Genomic DNA, 23,284 nt, shown 5'->3' with positions numbered 1-23,284 from the left:
TACTGGGGCATTCCCACATGAGCCTGAAAGTATGTAAGCTGTCGAACTCTTTTGTTGTGTGGGCCCTAACCCCAATGGATCAAGACTGCCATGATGACTCTGACACAGACATTGAAATTGCACTGAACAAGTCTCGCTGCTGGATCCATGGGTGGTGACATCTTTCCTCTTCACTATGTATTTTTGTCCTTTCCTTCTCTCTCTTTCTTCTTATGTATTTTCTTCATAATTTTATAGAAAAGAACCCAAATGGCTACCTACCTCCTTTCCATTGCAACCAAATTGTTTTAAAATAAACCTGCCTCATAAGTATACACAGGTCATTCGTTGTCATTTCACACTAATCCAGCCCTAGGGATCTACTGACAAGAATCTCGGTTACCTTGCTTTAGAGGTGTGTTGTAAAACTATGCTAGGAAGTAGTACACATTAAAATATTCAGAATAATAGGTATTTATTTTCAGTGCTATTTTCATTAAATATTGGTATAATATATGCATGTCTGAGGTAATAAATTAAAAATAAACTCAAGATTTCAGTCCCATATTTGTGCTGCATATTTTTTTCTACCATTATACATAATTTTGAAGCAAACACACACAGTTTGTAATTCTGAATGCAGCTAGGAATATTATTTTAACACAGTCACTTTTTGTTTCACTATAATTTTGCTGAGAATGGTTATTGCATGACACACTTTTAATAGATATTTTAGTTATACTATAGTTTTCTATTAAATCACACATGCCGTAATTATAGGAAGATGGGCATGAAGATGTGCTTTGAGCCAAGGATGGCAAATATTGAATCAGAGTGATAGCACATACTGCAGGATTATTGTCTGCCTGCACTAGAGCCAGGATCCAGCAAAGCCATTTCAGTGTGTGCTTAGCTTTACACGAGTCATTTCAGTGTCACCCATGGCCTTAAGTGTTTGCTGAATCAAGGACTAGCCAAATCTGCAGAACTAAATTCATAGACTTTAACTGTGTGTTATTTGAAAACAGGTTTGCTGGTTTCATATTTTGTAAAATATTTTGTAATGACCTCCATAAGATTTTTCGTATCAGTGAAGCACCCATGAAAGTTTCTAACCTGGTTCATAAATACACTATGAAAAAATAAGCAGCTACAATGACTCTCTTCTACACATTTTGTTAAAAGTAACACCTGGTTTGAAAAGTTAATAAAGTAATTTTTTCCATGGTAAAATATAGTTAAAAAAATAAACTCTTAATTTAATCATCTTCCATCAAACATATAAGCATGTTAAAGGGCGGGGCATACTTCAGGTATTTTCATTTATAAATGCAAGAGATTGAGTGTATCAATCTTTTTGCACTTAAATGCTGGTGGTAGTAAGGCCCTTTCAGCTAAGTCTCCATCAAGCCCAACATCAGTGAGCTAAAGAAACAAACAAAACCAAATTTTGCTTGCATATAATTTTTTCAGAATCCTGAATTTAAAAAAAAAAATCCTCTCTGCTTAGAAAAGAACTCTTATTTAACTGCTGCCATTAAAAAAGTATACCTCACCTCCATGTTGTTTTAACTTTAATCAGTAATTCTGAATGCAAAGGATTTAAACACTCACTAAAATTGCTGTGGCAAGCCATCACACTCCTAATGTTCATAAATTGTGCTAATTCCCATTTAAATCAGGAAGCTATAGTTTAGAGCTAGAGCTAGTGGTTGTCTTAGTGTTAAAGGTCTATTTCCACCAGATTTTCTTTATTCTATTTCGCAAATAACTGACAGTGCTCATGAAGTGATCCTGAAAAACTGTTTGGTGTTATCAGCAGAAGCTATAGTCTGTGTGAAAACTCTCCATGCTCATGCAGTGAGTTGCATTGCTGGGGGGACCATGTTCTGCACTGCAGTGGTCTCGGGCCCAGCCACAGGGGCCAGCTGGGCAGCCTGGGGCCTTCAGTACTCCACTGAGCTCACGATTGCCATTGGCTCGTCAAACGTTGCCAACCTTATCTGCTTTGGGGTAGGGATGGAGAGAATTTCCCCCGTGTCAGTCGGTGAGTGAATCCCATTGTCCATTATGTTTGAAACCTCCTCCTCATGGTCCTCGTACAGTGTGTTGATGTGCAGCAAAGGGTGGGCTGAGTTGCAGTTCAGTGCAGGTGTTGGCTCTGGTTTGACCTGGTTCAAAGCCATACTGGTGGCAGCAGCAGTTGTGGCTATATGGTTGTGGTTACACGTGACAAAAGCTGCAGCAGCAGGCACAGTTCTGCATGTCTCAGATGAGTATAGGATCTCTTTTGCAGGATGAGGGGTGTCTAGAAGAAAACAAAACAGCCAGTTAAAGGACAGGTAGACTGTCATCCTTCCAGTCCCTCAGTCAGGAGTGTCCTGAACCAAAAAAAGTCATTGGCAGGTTTGCCACCAATTTCAGTGGGATCAGAAGTGGACCCTGAGCTGAATTTTCTTGGGAACCCTTGAGAAATCCAACAGGACTGTTTCAAAACAACAGGGTTGTACGCTCAGGGAAACAGAACAAACAACAAATGGGGTTTGTAAATCTGGCTGATTTTACGCATGCTCATGCTTTCTTATGTGAATGATATTTTTGTAAAATGATGAAAAAAACAACTGAAAAATATATTTTATTCCCCTCTACAGTATGGCCGGTGTTTTATAAATGTTATGATTTAATGTTTTGACAAACATTATGACTATTGAAATCCACAGGATGGAATACAAAAGGCACTGGTACTTTCAATGGGAAAAACTAGTGGTTACATATTGTAAGCCACTTGTCTTTAGAAAGAACTCAGCAATTTGACATTAACTGATGTCTCTTTCCAGAAATTATAAGTCTACCTTACCTGACGGACTGCAATGTAGGTCTAACTCAAAAACAAAGCTGAAATTTTTTAATGCAAATGGGGAGTCACAGAGCCCCAAAACTCCTGTAATTATTTTTTGCCCTTAAAATATTAAAGCACTAATTTAGATAAAGGTAATTGAGACCAGAAAACCCCAGTAGTTTTGAGGAGTTGAAATCACAGCAGGTAACTGGATAAGGAATGCTGTAGAATAGCTCACATGCATATTGGGGAGTTGGAGGGCTCTAAGGAGCATAGGGATTCGGAAGTGACAGAAACTTTTATACCTCAAATCACTTCTTTGCTGGGCAGTGGGGTGACGGTAGATGTCAGTCTGTCGAAGCCCAGAGGGAGGTCTTAGCTTGTAATGAGATGAGAGCCATTGCTTTAAGTACATACAGATTTTTCTGTAACTTCAACTGCATAGTGCTTCTTTCTTATGTCAGTAGCTTACAAAAATAAACAAGAAGATATCTGTCTATCAGTTTATCTACTGATCTATCACTTTTCTTAATGTTCAAATGGCTTTCCTCATCACTCTAGCACCTAGCAATTATTGATATATTTGAAACACTCCTTTGAGTTAAGACAGGGACAGGCTTTCCAGGAAACACATAGGAAACTGAGGCACAGAAAGAGCATCTCCTGTGAGGCCACACAGGAAGGGAATGGCAGAAATCCTGAATCCCTGACCAGCACCCACACTTCAGACTATCAATCTTCTGGTCCCCATGAGACACAGGACAATTTAAAGTATCTCTTGTGTGAAGGACAATGTCAACGAGCTGAGTTGTGACTTCCTAGGTGACAAACACATGCCAACCAGTAAGAGTTGGTAGTTAGAAATTTTCGTTCTACAGGCAGCTTTAACTGCCATTACTAGTCTCCCACATGCTCCTGAGGGGCTATTACTGATCAGAGTACTGCTCATCTACCATGGAAGTTTCCATATGACTTGAAAATAAGGCATGTTTGAAATGTGCCAGGTGCTGGTGGAGAATGAAGGGTATCATGGGGCCAAACGCTCATTTCCTTGGCAAGGCATGACCACATTTGTAGTGGTCATGCTTACATTTAAAAAACTACCCACATCAACAGCCTGCATCCTGTTTTGTACAGCTCTACTGTAATAATCCTTACCCTCCACATAGCTCTTTAAGAGAGAGAACCTCTGTTTCTGAGACCTGTAAGCCCTGAGATTATTAGCTATCCCAAAATCTAGCAAGGCAAGTCAAACCGTTCAGATAAACTTTGAGTTCCTGAAGATTGCTATGCAAATTATGGTCTGTGGAGGTGGTATGGGCATTATGGCATACTGTACCTTTGAGAGAGGAGGTAACGTGAACTACAACATTTTCTTCCTGGTTTAAAAATCCACCCTCTTGGCTTTTTGATGTGGGCATTGAGGGGATGGCTTGAACCTCTGGCTTGGGTTTTTTGCTACTAAGTATATATGGATGAACATCCAAGGAAAAGTGCCGTGTGTGCTTTTTTTCACTGCTTGTGCTTGGGATAGCACTTGGCTCGGTTTTATGAGTGGACGATTGCTGTGAGGTTTTTGCAGCAGACTCTAACAACGGAGCTATAAGGCTGTCTGTTGCTGTTTTTCTCCTCACAGGCTTCGGTTTATCAGGTTTATGGTTTTCAACCTTCATAATGGCTAACTGTTCCTTGAATGGCTGAGGAAGGGGATTGGTAGTCGGGATCCATTTCATCTTCTTCCTTGGTCTCTTAATGATGAGCTGTTCATTAGCATCAATGTCTGCTGGATCAACACTTGGGTCTATTGTCTGGATGCCTGAATCACGCATAGTTGGAGTAGCATCATGATTGGACTGGGCCAATGCTGCAAGCAGCTGGCGTACCACATTGTCGTACATCAGATCGCTCTCATTTGTAATAAAATCCAGACGGTTCAATGACTTTATGTGGTCCCTATTTTCATTACAAAACATGGCTAAAATATTGATATCACAAAACTGGGACTTCTGCCACTGTTTCTTGGTCTTTATTCCAACTTTGTTCAGTTTATCAAATATGAAGTTAGACTTCCGAAATATGAAGAGGTGAATTAAGTTGATGAGGATTATCAAGTTCATGAAGCAGAGCAGAACAATATCTACACCAGCAATAATCCGCTGGAGCTGGACAGACGGCAGCTTACAGTTCACTCTGATGTGCAATTTGGAGCTGCTAGTTTTGTCTGGAGGCTCTCCTAGAGCACATGTAAATTCATTTTGCTTTTGTGTAGCATAGTAGGTGGATAAGTATGTGATTGGTATGATGCTTAAAAAGATGATGAATAGGTGCCTTGCAAGATAAAGCTTAGCTAAAAAGTTACTTCGTCCTCTTCTTTCCAGGTATTTCTCAAACAAGTTCTGTTCAGGGCTTTTTTCCTTCTCTGCATTCTCAATAATTTCCCTTTTTTCTCTCTCGGTGATCCCTGGGCCTTTGGACTGAATCTGTTTCTCTATTTTTGGTGCCCGCCCTTCAGCTGCACGGTGGTAGCAGTTATCAATCTCCTGAAGCAAAAAATTAAGCTCTGAAGTCAGCCGGGTGGAGGCGAGAAATTCCCAGCCCAGAGCTGGAATGTACATTATCCCAGCAAAAGCCAGCAGTGCATAAGGTAGGAACTTATGCTCAAACAAGGAGGGCCAGTGGCTGGCATCAACTCCTGGCAAGGCATCTTTTAATTCTGTCCAACAATATCCTCTGGCATACAAGGCTTGATCGCGGGTGAAGTTGTGTGGTGTATAACAGTATATTGGCTCCTCTGTATAACAGAGAGAAAAGTCACTGCTGTGCATTTAACCTACAAAAGGAGCTCTGGAAAATAAACATTTCAAATTATATCAATTTTATTTTACCGTATCTTTACATGAGCATTAAGCCCTCCATGTCTATTAACCAGCTTAGCCTGCACACATCCTTGCAAAGCCCAAGGCCAAACTTTTTACCTGGAAGTTTTAGAATGAACCTGAGCTAAAAATGTCAGCAAGAAATATGTCTTTTGGTTTAATTAAATCTCTGAAAACAATATCCTAACCAACTGCGACCTGAACTCTGCAAAGCTAAGAGACCTGATATTCACTACATGGTCAGTAGCTGAGGATGTTCCATGCAAATGCTGAAATTTAGATGAAATTTAAGGTTCACCCCAGCTAAATATTCTTCCAAATAGAAAAAAGTTAGATGTAGCCGAAAGCAATGTTTTTAATACTTATTAACAAAGTCCATTCGTTTGATATGGTAAAAAAAATTGAAACTTACGACAAACAAGGATTTAGTCAACTGTATCCCTCTTAGGTAACATTCTTGAATTAAAGTGTGATTGATCAGGACAGAATCTGGTGTGTTACCAACTTCTTGCTATGGAAATTTAATTCTACATTAGGAACTGTAACACTGGTTTTTTTACACAACATGTAATTAAATGGTGGAACTCACTGTCATACAGTATTATGGAAGAAACAAATACTGCGGATCAAGAAAGCAATCAGACAAAGTAATAGGAGAAAAATTATAGCAAGGATTATTAAATACACAGTGATGCAATTTTTCTCTCAAGAAATGTTTAATTGCAGGCTGCTGGAGGGTGGAAGGGTTTATCAAAGCAAATTACACTGTATACTTGTTTATTTTAACACTTCTCAATAAGTATTTTTTTTTACCATCATCAGCAGGATGGTGGGATAAAAGGACTTTTGTCTTGACCTGGTAGATAAATTATGTTCTTATACAATCAGATTTTTCTAGCAATACATGAAAGAAAGATAGAAAACCTTGTGAAAGCTAGAGCAGCATTAATTGCCTAAAGAACAATGACCATTATGAAGAAACCCTATTCAAAGAGGAAGATCATGTTTTTATGTTTTGGTTGGTAGAACAAAGGGACTATATTTTACAGTGTTCTGATATACCTTTAAAAAACCTCCCAAAATGAGACCCATAGGGAGAAGGCATGTTCTTCTGACTTGAAAATCACTCAAGAACACCAAGCCTGCTCCAGTTCTGAATGTAGTTTACAATTCAGATCAAGAACAGCTCACCGGAAGAGAGTGGTAGCACTGTTCTCTTAATCATAAAAATAATAAAAAAAATAAAGTATCATGTTGTTTGATAACAATAAATAGAATATTAAAAATTAATATGCAGGCAAACCCCCCTTGGTATAAACCTCTTCTGTGACCTACAGAGATCTACATGCTGAGAACTGCACAAAAATTCCGTTGTTTTTTTTTTTTTTAAAAGTGATTCAGTGAGAATTCTTTTCTAAAAATACTATCAATTTAAACAGAGTTGACAGAATAAATGCTGCTACCCAAGACAGTATGCACAGTGAATAAGCCCTGCAAATTCTTTAATATCACTTCTGAAGACTATTTTAAAATGATCTAAGTTCAATCTCAGAGGAGAGCTTAAAGCACTCCAAAGTTACACAGCTTCCCATTTAGACTATTTTGTGTATTTACAGACGTGTTACAAGAAAAATGCTCACTGAGTCCCTTGGTTTCGGTAATTTACATGCCCTCCGAACCCTACCCATGAAGGGATGCATACAAAAAATTTCATCTCCTTCTATCAAAGACTTATTGTGGGATTTCTCAGGAGACCAGACAGAGTCCTATGTGAAAATGTTCCCATGGGGAAATAAAAAAAGCAGTATGCTACATTTCTCATAAGTAGAAATTTTTTTAATTGGGTGAACTTGCCAATAGGAAACCCAATTTCCTGTGGCATACATGGGTTCATTTCTCCTAGGTCTCAACATCACGAATACTTCAGAAGACAGCAACAAGTATTCATACTAATCACTCATAAGGATTATTTTTTGATTGATGTATCAGTTGCTACTGTCAAATAAACTGAACAGTTCTTCCAGTTCTGTTCACTGAGACCTGAAAGCTAGAGTGACTTTTGCCAAAACTGTATATTTATACAACAATTCAATATATATTTATTTTATAAATAAAAAAAAGAAACAAAATGTCTTAACATTTACATTTACATTGAACAGTTACATTAAGAGATTAATGCTGCACCCTATCCATTGCCACTGCTTCAGAGAAAAAAGGCTGAAGAGCTTCACAACTCCAGTTTGGACTGACCAGCTGCATTACAGGCTACAAAATGGAGCTGTCCCAACCAGTAGAGACAGCAAATGTCATTTTACATTTTGCCACTAATTCAGGTAAAGTTATTTCATAGGGATATTTAGCTTAACCCTCTCAGCATAGGACTTGATTTACAAAGCATAGCATTGGCTTTAAGAAGCTCACTCTTCTAGAATATGCTCCAGACAATGGAAGTGAGGAATTCCCTTCCAAACTGATTCAAAGCAAAATACTCATTTAGGTGTTGCCAGTAGGAAGAGCTTGTCTCTCTCTTCATTGACAAGAAACTGCCAAGCCAGATCGACACCAAGTTTGAGTAGTTTTTGTGAATGTTACCTCTTAGGTGATGGCAGCATTTAACCTGGCATTTAACAAACACCCTGAAGGTGTTTGATCCCATTATAGTACGGTATGGAACTGTTTCTCCTCTACTGCAACCTGTGTCAATCATGAATAAATTAAAAAACATTATGCCAATAACTAATCTTGTTTGTTATGAAAGTTGGCAAAAACATACAGCTGGATCTCAATATGCAGATCTGATGAGGACAGCAGAGTAACAAGTTTTCCTCACACCTATAACTCACTTAGTAGTGAGGGCCCTTTCTAATACAGTTTCAAGAAGACACAGCAGATCAATTTTTTTTTTTTAACAGTATTCTCCTGATATGTAAGTAGTATGAAAAAAAAGGTTGTAAGACTGTTAAAATCATAGCTCTGACACAGGATCATAGAATCACAGAATCATAAAATCAGCTGGGTTGGAAGGGACCTCCGAGATCATCAAGTCCAACCCTCGATCCACTACCACTGCGGTTACTAGACCATGGCACTAAGTGCCACATCCAGTCTCTTTTTAAAAATCTCCAGGGACGGAGAATCCACTACTTCCCTGGGCAGCCCATTCCAATGTCTGACCACCCTCTCTGTAAAGAAATTCTTTCTAATATCTAACCTAAACCTCCCCTGGCACAACTTGAGACCATGCCCTCTTGTCTTGCTGATGGTTGCCTGGGAAAAGAGACCAACCCCCACCTGGCTACAACCTCCTTTCTGGTAGTTGTAGAGAGTGATGAGGTCTCCCCTGAGCCTCCTCTTCTCCAGGCTGAACAGCCCCAGCTCCCTCAGCCTCTCCTCACAGGACTTGTGCTTGAGTAATATTAAAAAATGTATTTGCTTTCAACTTTCAACTGATACTCTTATTTCACCCTGAAAATCCTCAAGCAGTTTGGGAAGCTTCTTTTTCATATAACCATTCCAGTCACCATGAAACACAGCTTTTTCCTGAGACTCCGCAGTTGAATTGCATATGGCATGGCTGTTCAATTGTGTAGGAAAATACAATAGAGTAAGGTCCTGTAAAGAAATTTTTCTTAAAGCTTAGGGAGCATTATTATGGCTGAGTGGATTGGTCATCCCCTCAATGTTGTTTAGTCTAAAGCCTATAAAAATAATCTATTCCTCTGCTCCTTGAAAGCTACAGTCCTGTGAGCCTAAGGGACAGAAATTCCTATAAGAAAATCCGGAAAGCAAGGTCATCATCTCCAAAATAATCTTTTGCCAGTTCCAAACAATGATGAAAAGGTGGTTAAGGGTGGACATGAAGCTATGATTTGCCCATATGTGCATTTCTAGCAAAGGCAAAATAAAGGTAACTAAGCTGCCATTGTTATTGGTGGATGGAATATTAAACTCAACTTTTCCACAGTAAATGTGATGGCTTACTGAAAAACTTTTACTTCTGATGCTCATAGTAAAGTTTCAGTAGGTTCAAAGTCTGAAGGTGCACCTACAGAAATGTGTTAACTGCATGCCAGAATATGAAGTTCAACACTGACATACATTGAGCTCAGGCCTCAGTATTGCACCTCAATCGAAGGAAGAGATACCAGCAGCACAGTTTAACAAGGAAGCCCTGAGTGTGTGTGTGCACATATATGTGTGTGTATATTTGCCTATCTATAACATGAAACACCTTGCAAAAAATGTGACCTGGGTTATGGTATGCTGAAACAACGCTGTCAAGAAAATATGGTGAAGCCATAGGTATCTATCACTCTCCATTGTCCATGCAAGTTTTTACAGGTCTTCCCGGGAAACTGAGTGAATTGCACCTAACACATTCACTAGCCCCTTAAAAATAAAGACAACAATGGCAATCTCTTAGCATTCAACAGCATAAAAAGTAAGACCTGCTCCTAAAAAGACTTAGGTGACTTCAAGCATTGGGCATTTCCCTTGAAGCCAATGGGATTACTCACAGCGCATAAAATCTGGCATGTGCATCTCTCTTTGAAGAACTGATGCTGTAGTGGGGTCACTTTCAAGCTTCTAAAATATTATTATGAGCAAAAGTTATTTAAATAAATACGGACAACAAATTTAGATGCTTTGGTAGGCATTACAAAGTAAGAAAATATTAGTAATAAACAGTATAGGCCCCTATGTAACAGGACAAATGACTTTTTACACCTACTGCATTCCCAGTGGAATGAAGTATAGTTACCCAAAGCAACATATAATCGGTAATAACAAATTGTGTATGTCTCCTGTGGCCTCCAGCTTTTAGAATTTACTCTGGAAAAAGAAATCACGCCTCATTAATCTTCCAACTGAATTGCATGATTTCAGGATTCCAGTGCAGTACATCAGTAATGCAGAAGAAACAGTACAATTTTGTAATCACAGACAGAAAAAAAAGAAAGTTTTCAGAAAATGTAATTCAAATATGAAAAAAAAATGAAAATTCTTGTGCTTGCTACACCAAGGGAAAGGTAAGTATGACTCTTGTGCAAAAAGTTCTTCAAGGATCTAGAAGTAAATACTCAGCCTGACCACCATGGCCCTACATGGGTATAGGCAGCAGAACTGGTGCTTAAAGGCTGTGGAACAGGCTGGATCTCCTAGCCCCATGACAAGTGCCTAAACCCTCATACTGGAGATCCGAGCTAAGTATCAGGTAAGTGCACTTACTGAGTCAAATATACTCTAGACTCACCCTAGCCTAGTGCTTCCTAGCAACTGGCACCTGTTTCTTGAAGAAGGCTGCTAAATATCCTCAGACCTGTCCCCAACCTGCTTATGAAGAAAAGATGGCAAGCCAGACAAGATCTCTGAAGCACTCCTTGTACTCTCCACTTGTCTCTAAGGAGTAATTCAACATTTAGGTAGAATTTCCGAATCTCCCTGCCCATCATTCCCAGTGCACAAGTTTCTAACAGACAAAATAATTTAGAAACTCCCTGAATTCAGCAATAAATGGCAGTATAAATACAAGGGTATTCCTAATCATACTGCTGTCCTTACTTTGTGTTACATATATGTAAGCAATCTTATATGCATGCCTCATTCATCTTGGGTACTAAAAGGCACAAGAAAGCAGGTAGCAAACTGTTTATTTTAAGAAACAGAAATAATTTATTTAGTAGTTTCTCAGCAATTTTTAAAAGGAAAAGAAGAAATGTCCTGGATCCTCTTCTCTCTGAAAAAAAAATGGATAAAAAACATTCATGTTACTAAGGCTGCAAATGTAGGCTAAGAAAGTAAAACATTATCTAAGCAGTATACATGTTTTCCATCTCAGTTACATAGTCCACAGGGAATATGTAATTCTGCCTCGAATGTGATTTTAACAAATGCTGGCTAATACCCGAATTAACTGACAGCAAAAGGAAAAGCTCCCTTAACTAGTTTATTTCAACTACTTTATTTAAAGGTTAGAAATTAGTACAGCATAGGGATGGATCCTTGACACTATTTTTGTGTATCAACTGTAGTCATACAGTCCTATTTAACTAAGTTTAGTCATATGAATAAGAAAACATCCATCAAAGTAAGCCTTAACTCAGCAAGCTAATTACTAAGAATTATTACTTTTATCAAAACAAAAAGACAATACCTTTAGCCTTCTTAGGGAATATTCCTTCCAAATCTGAATACAGGTTCCATGACCATGAAGTCTTCCTAAGGTACAAATTTCTCCATGATCAGCAAGGTAAGGTATAGCCTTTTTTGCCCAATCTCTGAAACCACTTGTCCTGTTTAAGAAAAATATCTTGAAAAGAAAGTCCCTAAAGAAATGAGATAGGAAACCACTGCTCCTATTAAGTTTTACTGGCCTATACTCTACAAGGATTAATCATAATGAGTAAGAAGTAAATAAGCAGCTTCAAAGATGTATAGGTAATGGGTCACCCATAGGGGTAACTGCAGTACAAGGGCTGCAGCAGGTGTCCCTGTATTTCCAATTTGGTTTTTTTTTGCTTGCAAGACTGTTGCTTGAACTGCATACATTTTAGATCTGCGGAATCAATAAATTAGCAATGCACTTTCCTGGTGTATATATAAATTTACAGAACTATATTCCCTGTATGTAATAAACACTGGCTCTTCTAAAAGTAGCTGGTATGCTGAAGTTCCCTTACCAGCAATCTGAGGCTTAAAGACTTGTAACACCTGCCCAGGTTTGTCAGGAGAAAAAGGTATCTACTCCAACTTGGCTGATATGTTGAAGGCTGTTGGAGAAGGTTATTCCAGAAACCACAACTCTTATGCAGAAGGTGCAGAGACACCTAAGTGAAATCCATTCGGCTGCTCCTATAGAGGAATTTTCCTCAGTGATGAACTATCATCCACCATGTGATGGCCATGCAGGATAGTGGTAACAACACTGGAAAGAGAGCTTATTTATAGTGACTGTATTGTTGAACTTCACTAGCAGCATTTCTTTATGTGCTCAAAAGAGCTCTGTGAGCATTCAGAAAACACCTGGAAGGAAATGACAATGCTTGTGATTGTACAAAGAGCTCTGTATTACGCCAAGATTTGAGGGAAGGTTAGATCTGAATCTAAAGGAATGTATTCATCAAAACATAATTAATGAAATTCAGCCATGCAGGCAGTCCTACAAAAGAGATCTGAATAACATTTACTTCTAAATTTAGCATTTACATGAGGAGGTGAGAGGAATTTTGGTGATGTACAGATCTTCCGCATAGTAGAAGTGGTAAGGTGTGAAAATAATGTTTTAATGTTTTCCAAAGATTAAAAAAATAATGTTGGGCAATTGTCCTCTAGAGATGGAACTCCAAAGCAACTACACAGACATTATGGTAATGTGGACTACAGAAATACCTAAAGAAAACTGCAAGAATAAATGCCGAAGTGAAATGAATTACGAAAATCCAGTAAAACTGATGATACATAGACAGGGGTGGCTTCCTAAACCAAGGATCAAATGCAAAATACAACCACGGGAAGCAACAGGAAACAGTAGGTTTGTTCTATTGCACCACAGTTATTTAATGACTAGAAATAAAAAAGATGGCTTGTATTAAGTACCTCTTGCCATAATCACAGCACCCAGAAAACTTCATACTGAAAAAGAGGAAAAAGACCAATAGTTTACTCATTAGGTAATAATATTATTTTAATAACATAGTATTTATAGGGCAGAAGTGGCCAGTCTACTGCTTTTTGGAAAACTGTTTCCTCCATGTGTAGAGAAATTGGATTTTGTAATGTATCACAACTGTTTTGATTCATCACAGCAGAGCCAGGAGAACTGGCAGCTCCCAGGGGCTCTGCCAGTTCCAGCGTGGAGGTCTCCTGACCTCCTGAAGAGATATGGATCTTTCAGAAGATAAGGTACCCCAACCTCAAAATGTGAAATAACTATTTGAGCATTTAACCAAAATGCTCCAGAAATAGTCACTGAGCTCTAAGCTGCAAAAAACACCATACATCTCAGCACCTGGCTGCAGCACTGCTCCAGCAACCGTGAATCTGCATGACAGGCACGGTGCCACTAAAGAAAAGCAAACAAATCCCCAAACCTTGCTATCATAATGAACTGCTGCATTTCCCAGTTCAAATGCAAGAGTATAATACATGCCTGGGACAAAATCCCCAATGATGTAAATATCTGCACTGAATTAAATGTTTTTCTTAGAACAAATCCTGTATCACGTAAAACAAATGGCACCTCTACACAAATCATGCCGGCCTACTGCAAAATTATTCTGCTTTTGTAATTAAACATGTATACCTACTGAGGGTGCCTACTGCAGCTATTTTTAATACTGACAGAACCCAAGTAACTCAGTGACGATGCAGATTCTTCTTGAAGAGTTTTACAGCTCTAAGAAACCACACAAGCTGAGATTTCCTCTGCATCATGGATGTATGATTTCTATCTAGTTTAGAGACAACAGAGAGCTTCAAACGACTCAGGGTAGGTTTAAAAAACAGACTCAACCTTACCCTTATTTATTCATAAATTTTCCTCTTTGACAAAAGGTGAATAAATTAAGTAGCTCTTACACAAAAATATTTTTGACCATCTGTTCAAATTGTTGGTTATCTGAAAGGATGCAGTAAGATAAAACTCATCCACATTTTGGACCCCTTCACATATATGACACTTGAAAAAATGAAGGGGTTAGTAGCGCAAACAGGGTCTTTAAGGACTATATAACAAAACATGATGTATGTGTGTCGATGAAGTTCGAGAAACAGAATTTATGACAGGAAAATATTTGTAGCTGCTAGGAACTGCAGTTCAGTGATTACACATGTATTGCTCATGTATTTCCTCAAGAATACTTTCTATCTACCATTCACCTGTGTAACTGCAAATCTTTAAATTATCAAAACTCGCAAAGTCCCAGCATGTATATCTTGTGCACACCTCGTGTTTGTATGTGAGTAAACTGCCCTTACTCTTCAGAAAAATCCCATCAGCAATGCAAACAGCAGCAGCTGAACTGTAGCCAGCCCATGCTTGTATCATTTAATCCTTTTTAAGAATACGTGCTTAGAAAGCACTTAATGGTAATGAGACACTACTCAAATTCTCTTTTCTCTGCTAATATCGCCTCACAAACAATTTCTGCACTGGTGTCATCAGGTACACAAAACATTCTGGCCCTGTACTCTTAGCACTAAGAATAATCACTTGGAAAAACTCTGTCTTTAGTCTCTTACTGTATGTTGTTTTAAGTGCAGTTGAAGAGAAAAAAATGGAAAACCAGATCAAAAGTTATCTATTAGATAAGTCACCTAAGTAAGCATATGAAAATATCCTGCCACAACTTGAAACAGAAATACAAATTAGAAAAGCTAACCAAAAACACAAAATAAAACTCTATCTCATAATACAGAAATCTGCAGCATATACTGTTTCAACCATACTGTAGCGTGAAAAGCAAAGAAGACATTGAACTCATGCATATACTGTACTACACAGTGAAGTAAGCATTGCTTATGTAAATCATTACAAAACAGAAAATAAAACACAAAAACTTGAACTGACCCTTCAGTCATTTAACTTACTGTCTCTTTCCATTGCTTTGTCATGAAAGTTTTTTAGTAGAAGGATGGTAGAGGCTGAGCTATGTAACTGCTAAGAGACACAGAAATACAGTATTTTTGAGTAACTTTTTTTGTATTTTGTAGGCACTGTTTTATAAACCTAGCACAGAAATCAGTGCCACAGCTTGGCTTTTGACTAAAGTATAAAAATCAACTAGATGACTGCTTTGCTTTATTTTAATAAAGTACTGGTATTTAACAGCTTCTGAGAGAAAAGCAAACATGACTGCAATATGGAAAGAAAAATTCACTGTAAATAGAAAGCATGAGGCACTGTACAAGAGGGATATTACTTAGCAATGCTTTGACCACACCAGTTTTGAAACCAAAATACTTCAATATTGTGGAGATAACACATAACAAAAGCAGCAATGTATTCTCCTTTAGGGTCCACCACTCTCTGGTCCCTTGCACGAAGAACTTCCCACAGACATTACTGATGGCATTGCTTCTGGACCCGGCACAACACTGAACTGGAATATTTAAACAACTCACTAAACACGAAGTGATACAAACAAATTAAGCAGCACATCATGAAAGTCAAGTATCTCTTGAACTACTGGATTGTAGAACAGTGTCTTGGAAGTTCAGAAAATACCATGAGACACCTCACTACAAAAGGCTGCCACCTGTAGCACTGTTGCCAGTCAGGGAGGACAGAACACAGCACTTGCTGACCCAGCAGCATCCTACTTGTAGCTGTGGCTTGTGCATACTAGTACCATGGTAAAAACAGGGAGAGTAAAGGATGAAAAACTCATGGCACATCTAACAGACCCACTTCAAACTGGCAATGAATGTTGCTGTCTAATACTCCACATTCTGTGCATTTTGGAAAGGAAGTGAAAATGGTAAGGCAGTGTTTTAAAGGACTAATCCCTTTTTATCTAGATCCGTACCACTCCAGACTGATCATGTCTTGATAGGAAATACTGAAACATTATAATTAAAAACCACTGCCGAAATCCAACACAAACTGTAGGTGGACTAGAACTACATAACTGAGATCCTTACCTACTAACATTTAATTAAAAGTTTGGTGGTTTACCATTTTTTTCATCAAATATTAACGTAAGGCTGGCTTACATTAACAAGGAAACACTTTAAATAAAAAGAACATCAAAACTTTTATCATAGGAAAGGGAACAATCCAGCAGGCTCCAATGCAGCTAAAATGAAGAGACAAAAGTGACAACCTATACTTACAGGCTCAAAATTTGCTTCACCACCAGCTAGTACCTGGTATAATCACCTATTTATGCCCTGGGACAGCACAGTACTATGAAATCTGAACTCTCCATTCACAAATGTCCACTTGGTCAGAGAAAAATGCCTCAAAAACTTTCCTTATTATCCCTGAGGTCAACATACATTGGCCCTAAACAGAGGATGTGCAGGTTTTACATCAAGTTTGTTCACAGGTGAGTTTTAGAAAGGTAAACAATATTCATTCTTCTCTTGTGTGTGCTTGTGTGGGCTTTCTTTGTGTTGGGTAGCTGAATATCTCTTCTAAATGATGATCTCATGATGATCTTATGCCCAGTATAAATATGGCACATGGATTTATTTTAATTAACTTTCTAGGGGTGTCCTTTCTGGAATCACACTGGTTTGCTTGAAAAACATTAAAGGAGAATTAAGAGACTCAGAAATAACAATGTAGGAGGTTAGCTGAGTGACTTTCCTCTTATGAAAAAAGTTTAGGAAGTGAGGGCCACTGAAAGAATCATGTTACTTCAGCCATCAGAGTGAACTCCTGTCCCCACTGAAATCAATGGTCAAACTCTTACTGCCTCCTTTGCAGCCTGAATTTAACTTTCAGGAGCACATCCTAGAAGTGTGTACGCTCTTCACTCTGCAGAGAGCTCAAGTGCACCCCAAATGCACTGCCATCTAGAATTGAAGTTTGGAAACAAAATCTTATCTCCCGATAAAATTTGGTTATGTTACAGATTCATTTATAAGGCTAAAGCAAACCAAGGATGACAGCCCTTTTTTAACCTTGAGTAAGACTGTAAAGACATCAAGCATCCAGGGCTGCATAACATGGAGCATGTCCAGCAGGCTGAGGCCCTCTACTCTCTTCTCCTGAGAACCCCACCTGCAGTCCTGCATCCAGCTCTGGGGCCCTCTGCACAGGAAAGATCTGCTAGAGTGAGTTCAGATGAGGGTCATGAAAACAATCAGAGGGATGGAGTACTTCGATGGCAGGCTGAGAGAGCTGGGGTTGTTCAGCCTGGAGAAGAGAAGGTTCCAGGAAGACCTTATTGCAGCCTTGCAGTACTTAAAGGGGGCTTTTAAGACAGACTTTTTAGCAGGGCCTGTACTGACAGGACAATGGTTTTAAACTGGACTCAAGGAAGAAATTCTTTACTGTGGGGGGGGGGGGTAAGCACTGAAATAGATTGCCCAGAGAAGTTGTGGATGTCCTTTTCCAAGGCCAGGTTGGACAGGGTTTTGAGCAACGTCATCTGGTGGAAGATGCCCATGTCCATGGCAGGTAGTTGGACTAAATGATCTTTAAAGACCCTTTCAACCCAAACCATTCTATGATTTTATGATACATGTAATAGAAGAAAAGCACAATACCTAATTTAAAGTCTTCTGTAAAGCATTACGTTCAGATGGATTGTGATTTATCCAAAAAATCGGCATAGTATCTACTAAACAATTAGGTCTTGCCTTTTATGCTACTAAAGCAGTAATTTGTCACTTAATTTCTCAAAAGACATGTAAAGATCAGAACACTCCAATGCAAGGGCAAACAAATCACTTTCATGAAGAGCATATGAATTTACCTAAACAATGATTGCACTAAACCAACAAAATTAAATAAATAACTCTATCTCTGGCCTATACACTACATAATATATTATACTAGAGACATAATGATTTTTAAGGTTGTTAATTACAATCTTTTAAATAAACAACATGCTCTTTCTTTGTCCTCTGCTGCATGGCTGAACTCTGCTTTCAAACATGCTTCACTGCAGCCTCTGGTGCCAGAAGACTTACTGCTGCCCTGGGATGCCCAGGCTTCCTATGATGATGGGGTGCCTTCTGCACACCCCCAGGGGAGGACACCCATACTGCTTGGCCAAGCAACTGCCACCACACTTGTTACATAGACTGTACAGTTGTTCTTGACTGAGCTTTAAGCTACACTTTTCACTGACATAAGCTAAAAGGTAGATCAGAGAAATAAGAGGTTCTTATCTCCTCTACCCACTCATTATGCAGGTTCTTTAAGTGCTCAGCAAAAAAGTTTTGTGAGAAACCACTGCTTTTAGACAACTACACTTTTATGTCTCGAGTGCATGCATCATTGTTCCAAAAGCTTTACCAGTACTGATTAAATAGGATGGTACAGCCCCCAGAAAAGGGGGTTGTTTTCAGTTTAGTGGTATGATGGTATCTTCCCGCTGGACATCATTAACAGAAAGAGGAACAACAATAAGTATCTGATAAGCATACAAGTGCCCAAAGGAAAGTTTGGGAAGTTACTGTGATATTCACAACAAAGGGGCAGTAGACACCTTACTCAATTTTATCAGTAAAGTTTGAACTTCCATACCTATTATTTAAATTGCACAGAAGGAGCAGTATCCAAAGCAAAGTTAGATGTTTTTTAAGATCAGTGACAGTGCATGTGTGAAAAAACACAAACTGCAGAATCAGTAGTAAGCATGTATCCAGCTGAACTGTTATTTCCAGTGTCAGTGTGTCTGGACAAGCCTGACTTATTAAAGCAGGCTGAGTAAAACTGTTCTGTTAAAGAGTGACATCTGATTCAGATCACATTAAAACTAATAAAAGTTTTGCTCTTGAACTCTGTGGAAGCAGAACTGAATCTACTAACCCCAAACTCTTTGGCTCAACCCTGAAAAAGAATCTATTTAGTTTTGTCAGACCCTTAGAGTTTTTATATTACATTCTCTTGTATTTGCAATTTTTTTCTTTTTTTCTCATATTATTTTTCTAACTGCAGACTATCTGAACAAACACATGACATCATATGAGGGAAGAATGTTATCCACGTTTTCCCAGAGACATAAGGGTGTTTTCTGCGATGCCTTATAAACTTTGCCCTGGCAGGATACAATAGGCTACTGCTCTTACTGGGTCAAAGCAGAATACACAGTCCATAAGTAGACATAAGTGATATTGCCTTAAGCCCTTCTGAAAAACAAATTTGGAATGCAACTGTCAGCCTAGAGAATAGTCTCCCACAGCACAAAATAAACTCAATTGCAGAAATATAGGCAGATGCAAGTAAATTCAGTAGACTCCCTTTCTTCCATGTATGTGTGAGGACCACAGTTTAGCTGTGCAGAGGGACATCCACTGTATAAATGTGAGTCTCTTAGACTTGACACTTCCTCCACAATCTGCAGTCTCAGATGACTAGTTCATATGGAGCAAGTTACTGCTGTCTGAACAAGCAGTGAGTCATTGAACGGCTTCTGCTAGGAAGCACTATGTAAAGGAACACACATGAAGGGGGACATGACCTTGCCTGCACCCAAGGTTGAGTTTAGGCCTACTGAGGTTCAAAACTGTACATCTCAAACAATATGAAAGCACATATACAAGTAAGGATGCACTCTATTAGCTTACCTCTCTACAGAGGAAAGGATCATAAAACTTTTGCATTCCACAGAGAGTCCCCAAAGGTGACCTTGAATCCTGTCTTTCAGTTGCTATGAAGAGTTGGTTTTCACGTGCCCTGTAAACTTGGTTTCTCCAAGATACCCCCAGATGACCATCCAAAAATGAGGCTCTATTAAGTGTGGCTGATCTAAATCTTGATCTAAATAACTGTATTTTTTAAAAAATTGAGGGAAATTGAAAAAGTTTTAACTAAGAAAAACCTCCAGACTCCATTTGCAAGCAGTTATTCTTCTAGGTGATTTATCTCATAAAGAAAACAAGTATTAGGGATATTAAGTGCTGGAAGTCAATCCCAAAGCAGGGACGTTCTTACCAACCTCACAAGGTACAGAGTGCCAGGTCCATCCCATATATGGATGGAAATTATTATGCTAATAATTTCCCATGGATCTTCAGTATGGAGCTTTAAGGGACATTAAAAGCAGTCATGCGCTGGCAGCTACACTCATCAAGCCTATACTTCACAAAGCAAAACAATGTTTACATATGTGGTAGTGGCCCAAAAGGTGTCATAACAGTTTACTGGATCACTAATTTTCAAGGCTCATCAAAATGTGACCTTCCAAGACTGGTGGTGACAGGCAATCAAACCAAGCTTTTTAAATTGTTACTGGGTGTATGCAAGATGTAGGCCCTCAAGAAGAAGAGACACCGGTGATTTCCACTGCGATAATATGGCAAAGCACATTGTGCACATGGCTCCATATACAGTATCAGCCTCTCCCTAGCAGGCCAGTTAACACTCATGTTGTAGACGTCTGAAGTAACAACAGGACAATGCTTGACGCCAGCCAGGGTCCAGCTTAGGACCTGCTCAGGATCCACCTCAAGGAGCATTAACCTGCACCCTGTGTCACCCACGCTGGCTCCCAGCGGCTGCCCGGCAGCAGACACCTCCCTGCAGGTCAGTGCCCCGGAGGGTGGCTGGGGACCCCTGCCCACCGCTCGCCTGCCCCCGTCAGGGAGCGGCCACCACGTCGACACCGCTCCCCTGCCCGCCAAGGCGAGGGGCAGAGGCCGCGTCCTGGGCACAGGTGGCTCTCAGGCAGTGGCTGCTGCCGCCCTGCCGCCGTCCCCGCCTGCCCAGGCGAGGGCTGGCAGGCACCTCTCAGCACCAATGGTCCCGCTCAGCAGCCACTGGGGCACGGCCCTGCCCGTCCTTCCGCCCTTACCGGCAAAGTTCTTGGTGAAGACGAGGGTGACGAGGAGGATGGGGATGAGGACGGTCCCGATGGTGACCACGCGGTCGAAGGGCAGCTCCAGCTTCAGCTGGAGGAGCAGAGCCGCCAGTGCACCCGCCTTGTCATCCTGCTGCCCCGGCAGGATGAGCTCCTTCAGCTTCTCGCCTGCCAGCAGCGCCGTGGCCATGTCGGGGTGGTTATCGATGATGTGTTGCATAAGCAGCGGCGGCGGGCGGCCTCACGCCGCCGGGCCTCCCCGGGGACGGGCTGGCTGCGGGCGGTGCCCGCCCGGCCTGCGGGGACAACACCGACAGCGGTGACGGCGGCGCCCGGCCGGGCTGCGCTGCCGCAGCGGCACCGAGCGCTCCCCCGGCCCGGGCAGCGCGGGGCGGGCGGGCCGGGGTGATCCGGCGGCGGCAGCTGTGCAGGGCACGGCAGCCTCCGCTCCCCGCAGCCCTGCGGGGACGTGTCATGACAGACGGGCGGCGACATGAGCTGTGCCGGTGACAGCTGTGCCATTAAACGCTGCCTCCGCTTCGCAACCCGCGCTGTACAACAGCGGCGCCGCAGCCATGCAACCAGGCAGACCGGAGCCGCCTCCCTAAGTGCTGCAGAGAAGGAAGGGGGCATTTACCTGGCAACTTCGGTTCCCTCGGCTCCCGGAGGATGTTGAGCGAAACCGATGGCTGGTACAGAACAGCGGACGCCGCAAATAAAGTTATACTGGACCTTCCTGCCGAAAAAATGTCCCTGCACCTCCAGGAGTAATAAAATCGCCCCGGGTGCGGAGCGGGAGGCGGATGACGTGCTGATGCTGGTTACAGCAGCGGGCGGCTGGCGCTCGCATGGAAATGCCCGCCTGCACAGATCGGCGGTAACGCGCGGAGCAGTTCAAGAAGGGGCTCGCAGCGGCTGAGGGGAGGAGAAGCAGGAGGAGGCGGCGAGAGCAGCCCGGAATGAACTGCAGAGGTCCTTTAAGGCATCAAAGCGAGCAGCTGGAGCCTGCGGCGCCGGGCGCGGCCGCAGCAGGGCGGCCAGGAGCGCCGCGGCCGCGCAGGCGGTGCGGCACAGGCAGAGGCAGAGGCAGAGGCAGAGGCAGAGGCAGAGCACAGCCCATGCGGGGCTGCGGAGCGCAACACGTTGCGGCGGCGGTGGCGGCCCCGCGCGGCGGCGGCGGCGGCCGCGTCCCTGCAGGAGCCACCGCGCGCCGGCCGCACCGCGCATGCGTCGCGCGGCCCGGGGGGCACGGCTCGCAGTGCCGGCGGGGGCGGCTAGGAGAGGGCTGGGAGAGAGAGGGCCTGGAGGGGCCCAGCGGGAACGGGTGGCCACGGCAGGAGAAGGCTCGGGCACCTTCCCCTTTTCGTCCCCCCGCCCGCCCCGCCGCGCGCACAGCGGAGCTCAGGCCCGGGTACACAGCGATGGAGCGGGTGGTGGTGAGGGAAAGGGGAACCCGCACCCGAGCAGTCTGTGCCCTGAGGGTCTTGGACCTGCAAACACGTCAGGATTTAGGTGCTGCCATTAGAAAACCCTTCCTGATGCTGTCTTTTTGAAGCACAGGTGGGGTTGGACACACCTGCTGGAAGAGCCTAAGGGCAGAGCACTTGCCAGAAATGCAGAGGTTGCCTTTCAGTCTGATGGGGTCCAGGCCTGTATCTTCACAGAGGTGGCTAGACCTTGCTGTCCTGCTCTGAAAGAGCCTGGGAACAGAGCACGCATTAACACTCTGGGCAAAAGCTGGACCACACAGCATATGTGCTGCATCACAGCCAGCAGCTATGGTGTTCAGACAAGAGCTCCAGGTCACAGTTCCTTCTCCTCAAGTTGTTTATATGTTTTATATTTAGCAGTACTGAGATGAAAACCAGAGACAGGCTTCAACAAATATTGCTGATATTTCTCTCGAAGATTTGCAGTTGTTATCTGCAACTTGCATGAGTAAGGCGTAGATTTTCATCTTCACTGTGAAATTTTCCTTTCCCCAGTCACTGTGAACAATATGAGGCTTCTTCTGATTATTCAAGTTTCAATATTGGATGCAAACTTTAAATAATACTTCTTAGCAGGGGTCCTTCCATCCAGGCAGAGATGTAACGAGCAAGGCAAGAGGGATG

General features: G+C 41.6%; 1 protein-coding gene across 6 annotated transcripts; it reads right to left on the bottom strand.

Moving 5' to 3' along the window:
- Positions 1-437: 437 nt before the first annotated feature.
- Positions 438-22,246, bottom strand: PANX2 (pannexin 2). Of its 6 annotated transcripts, XM_032688485.1 has the most exons (5): positions 21,808-22,246; positions 21,165-21,466; positions 4,158-5,609; positions 3,124-3,197; positions 2,180-2,287 (listed from the first exon to the last, which is right to left on the bottom strand). In XM_032688485.1, exons 2-4 carry the CDS (start codon positions 21,388-21,390, stop codon positions 3,166-3,168), a joined length of 1,710 nt encoding a protein of 569 aa, XP_032544376.1. In that variant the 5' UTR covers positions 21,391-21,466; positions 21,808-22,246; the 3' UTR covers positions 2,180-2,287; positions 3,124-3,165. The 6 variants fall into 6 exon arrangements, 5 of the variants coding, with proteins under 5 accessions (XP_032544373.1, XP_032544374.1, XP_032544375.1 ...); XM_032688482.1 differs by lacking the exon at positions 3,124-3,197 and having other exon boundaries at positions 438-2,287; XM_032688483.1 differs by lacking the exons at positions 3,124-3,197; positions 21,808-22,246 and having other exon boundaries at positions 438-2,287; positions 4,158-5,662; positions 21,165-21,364.
- Between the last annotated feature and the right edge of the window lie 1,038 nt (positions 22,247-23,284).

The sequence above is a fragment of the Chiroxiphia lanceolata genome, chromosome 5 (assembly GCF_009829145.1).
Source record: "Chiroxiphia lanceolata isolate bChiLan1 chromosome 5, bChiLan1.pri, whole genome shotgun sequence".
In the NCBI taxonomy this organism is placed as follows: domain Eukaryota; kingdom Metazoa; phylum Chordata; class Aves; order Passeriformes; family Pipridae; genus Chiroxiphia; species Chiroxiphia lanceolata.
Note: the sequence above shows the minus strand (reverse complement) of the source record. Positions and strands in the feature narration are given on the sequence as shown.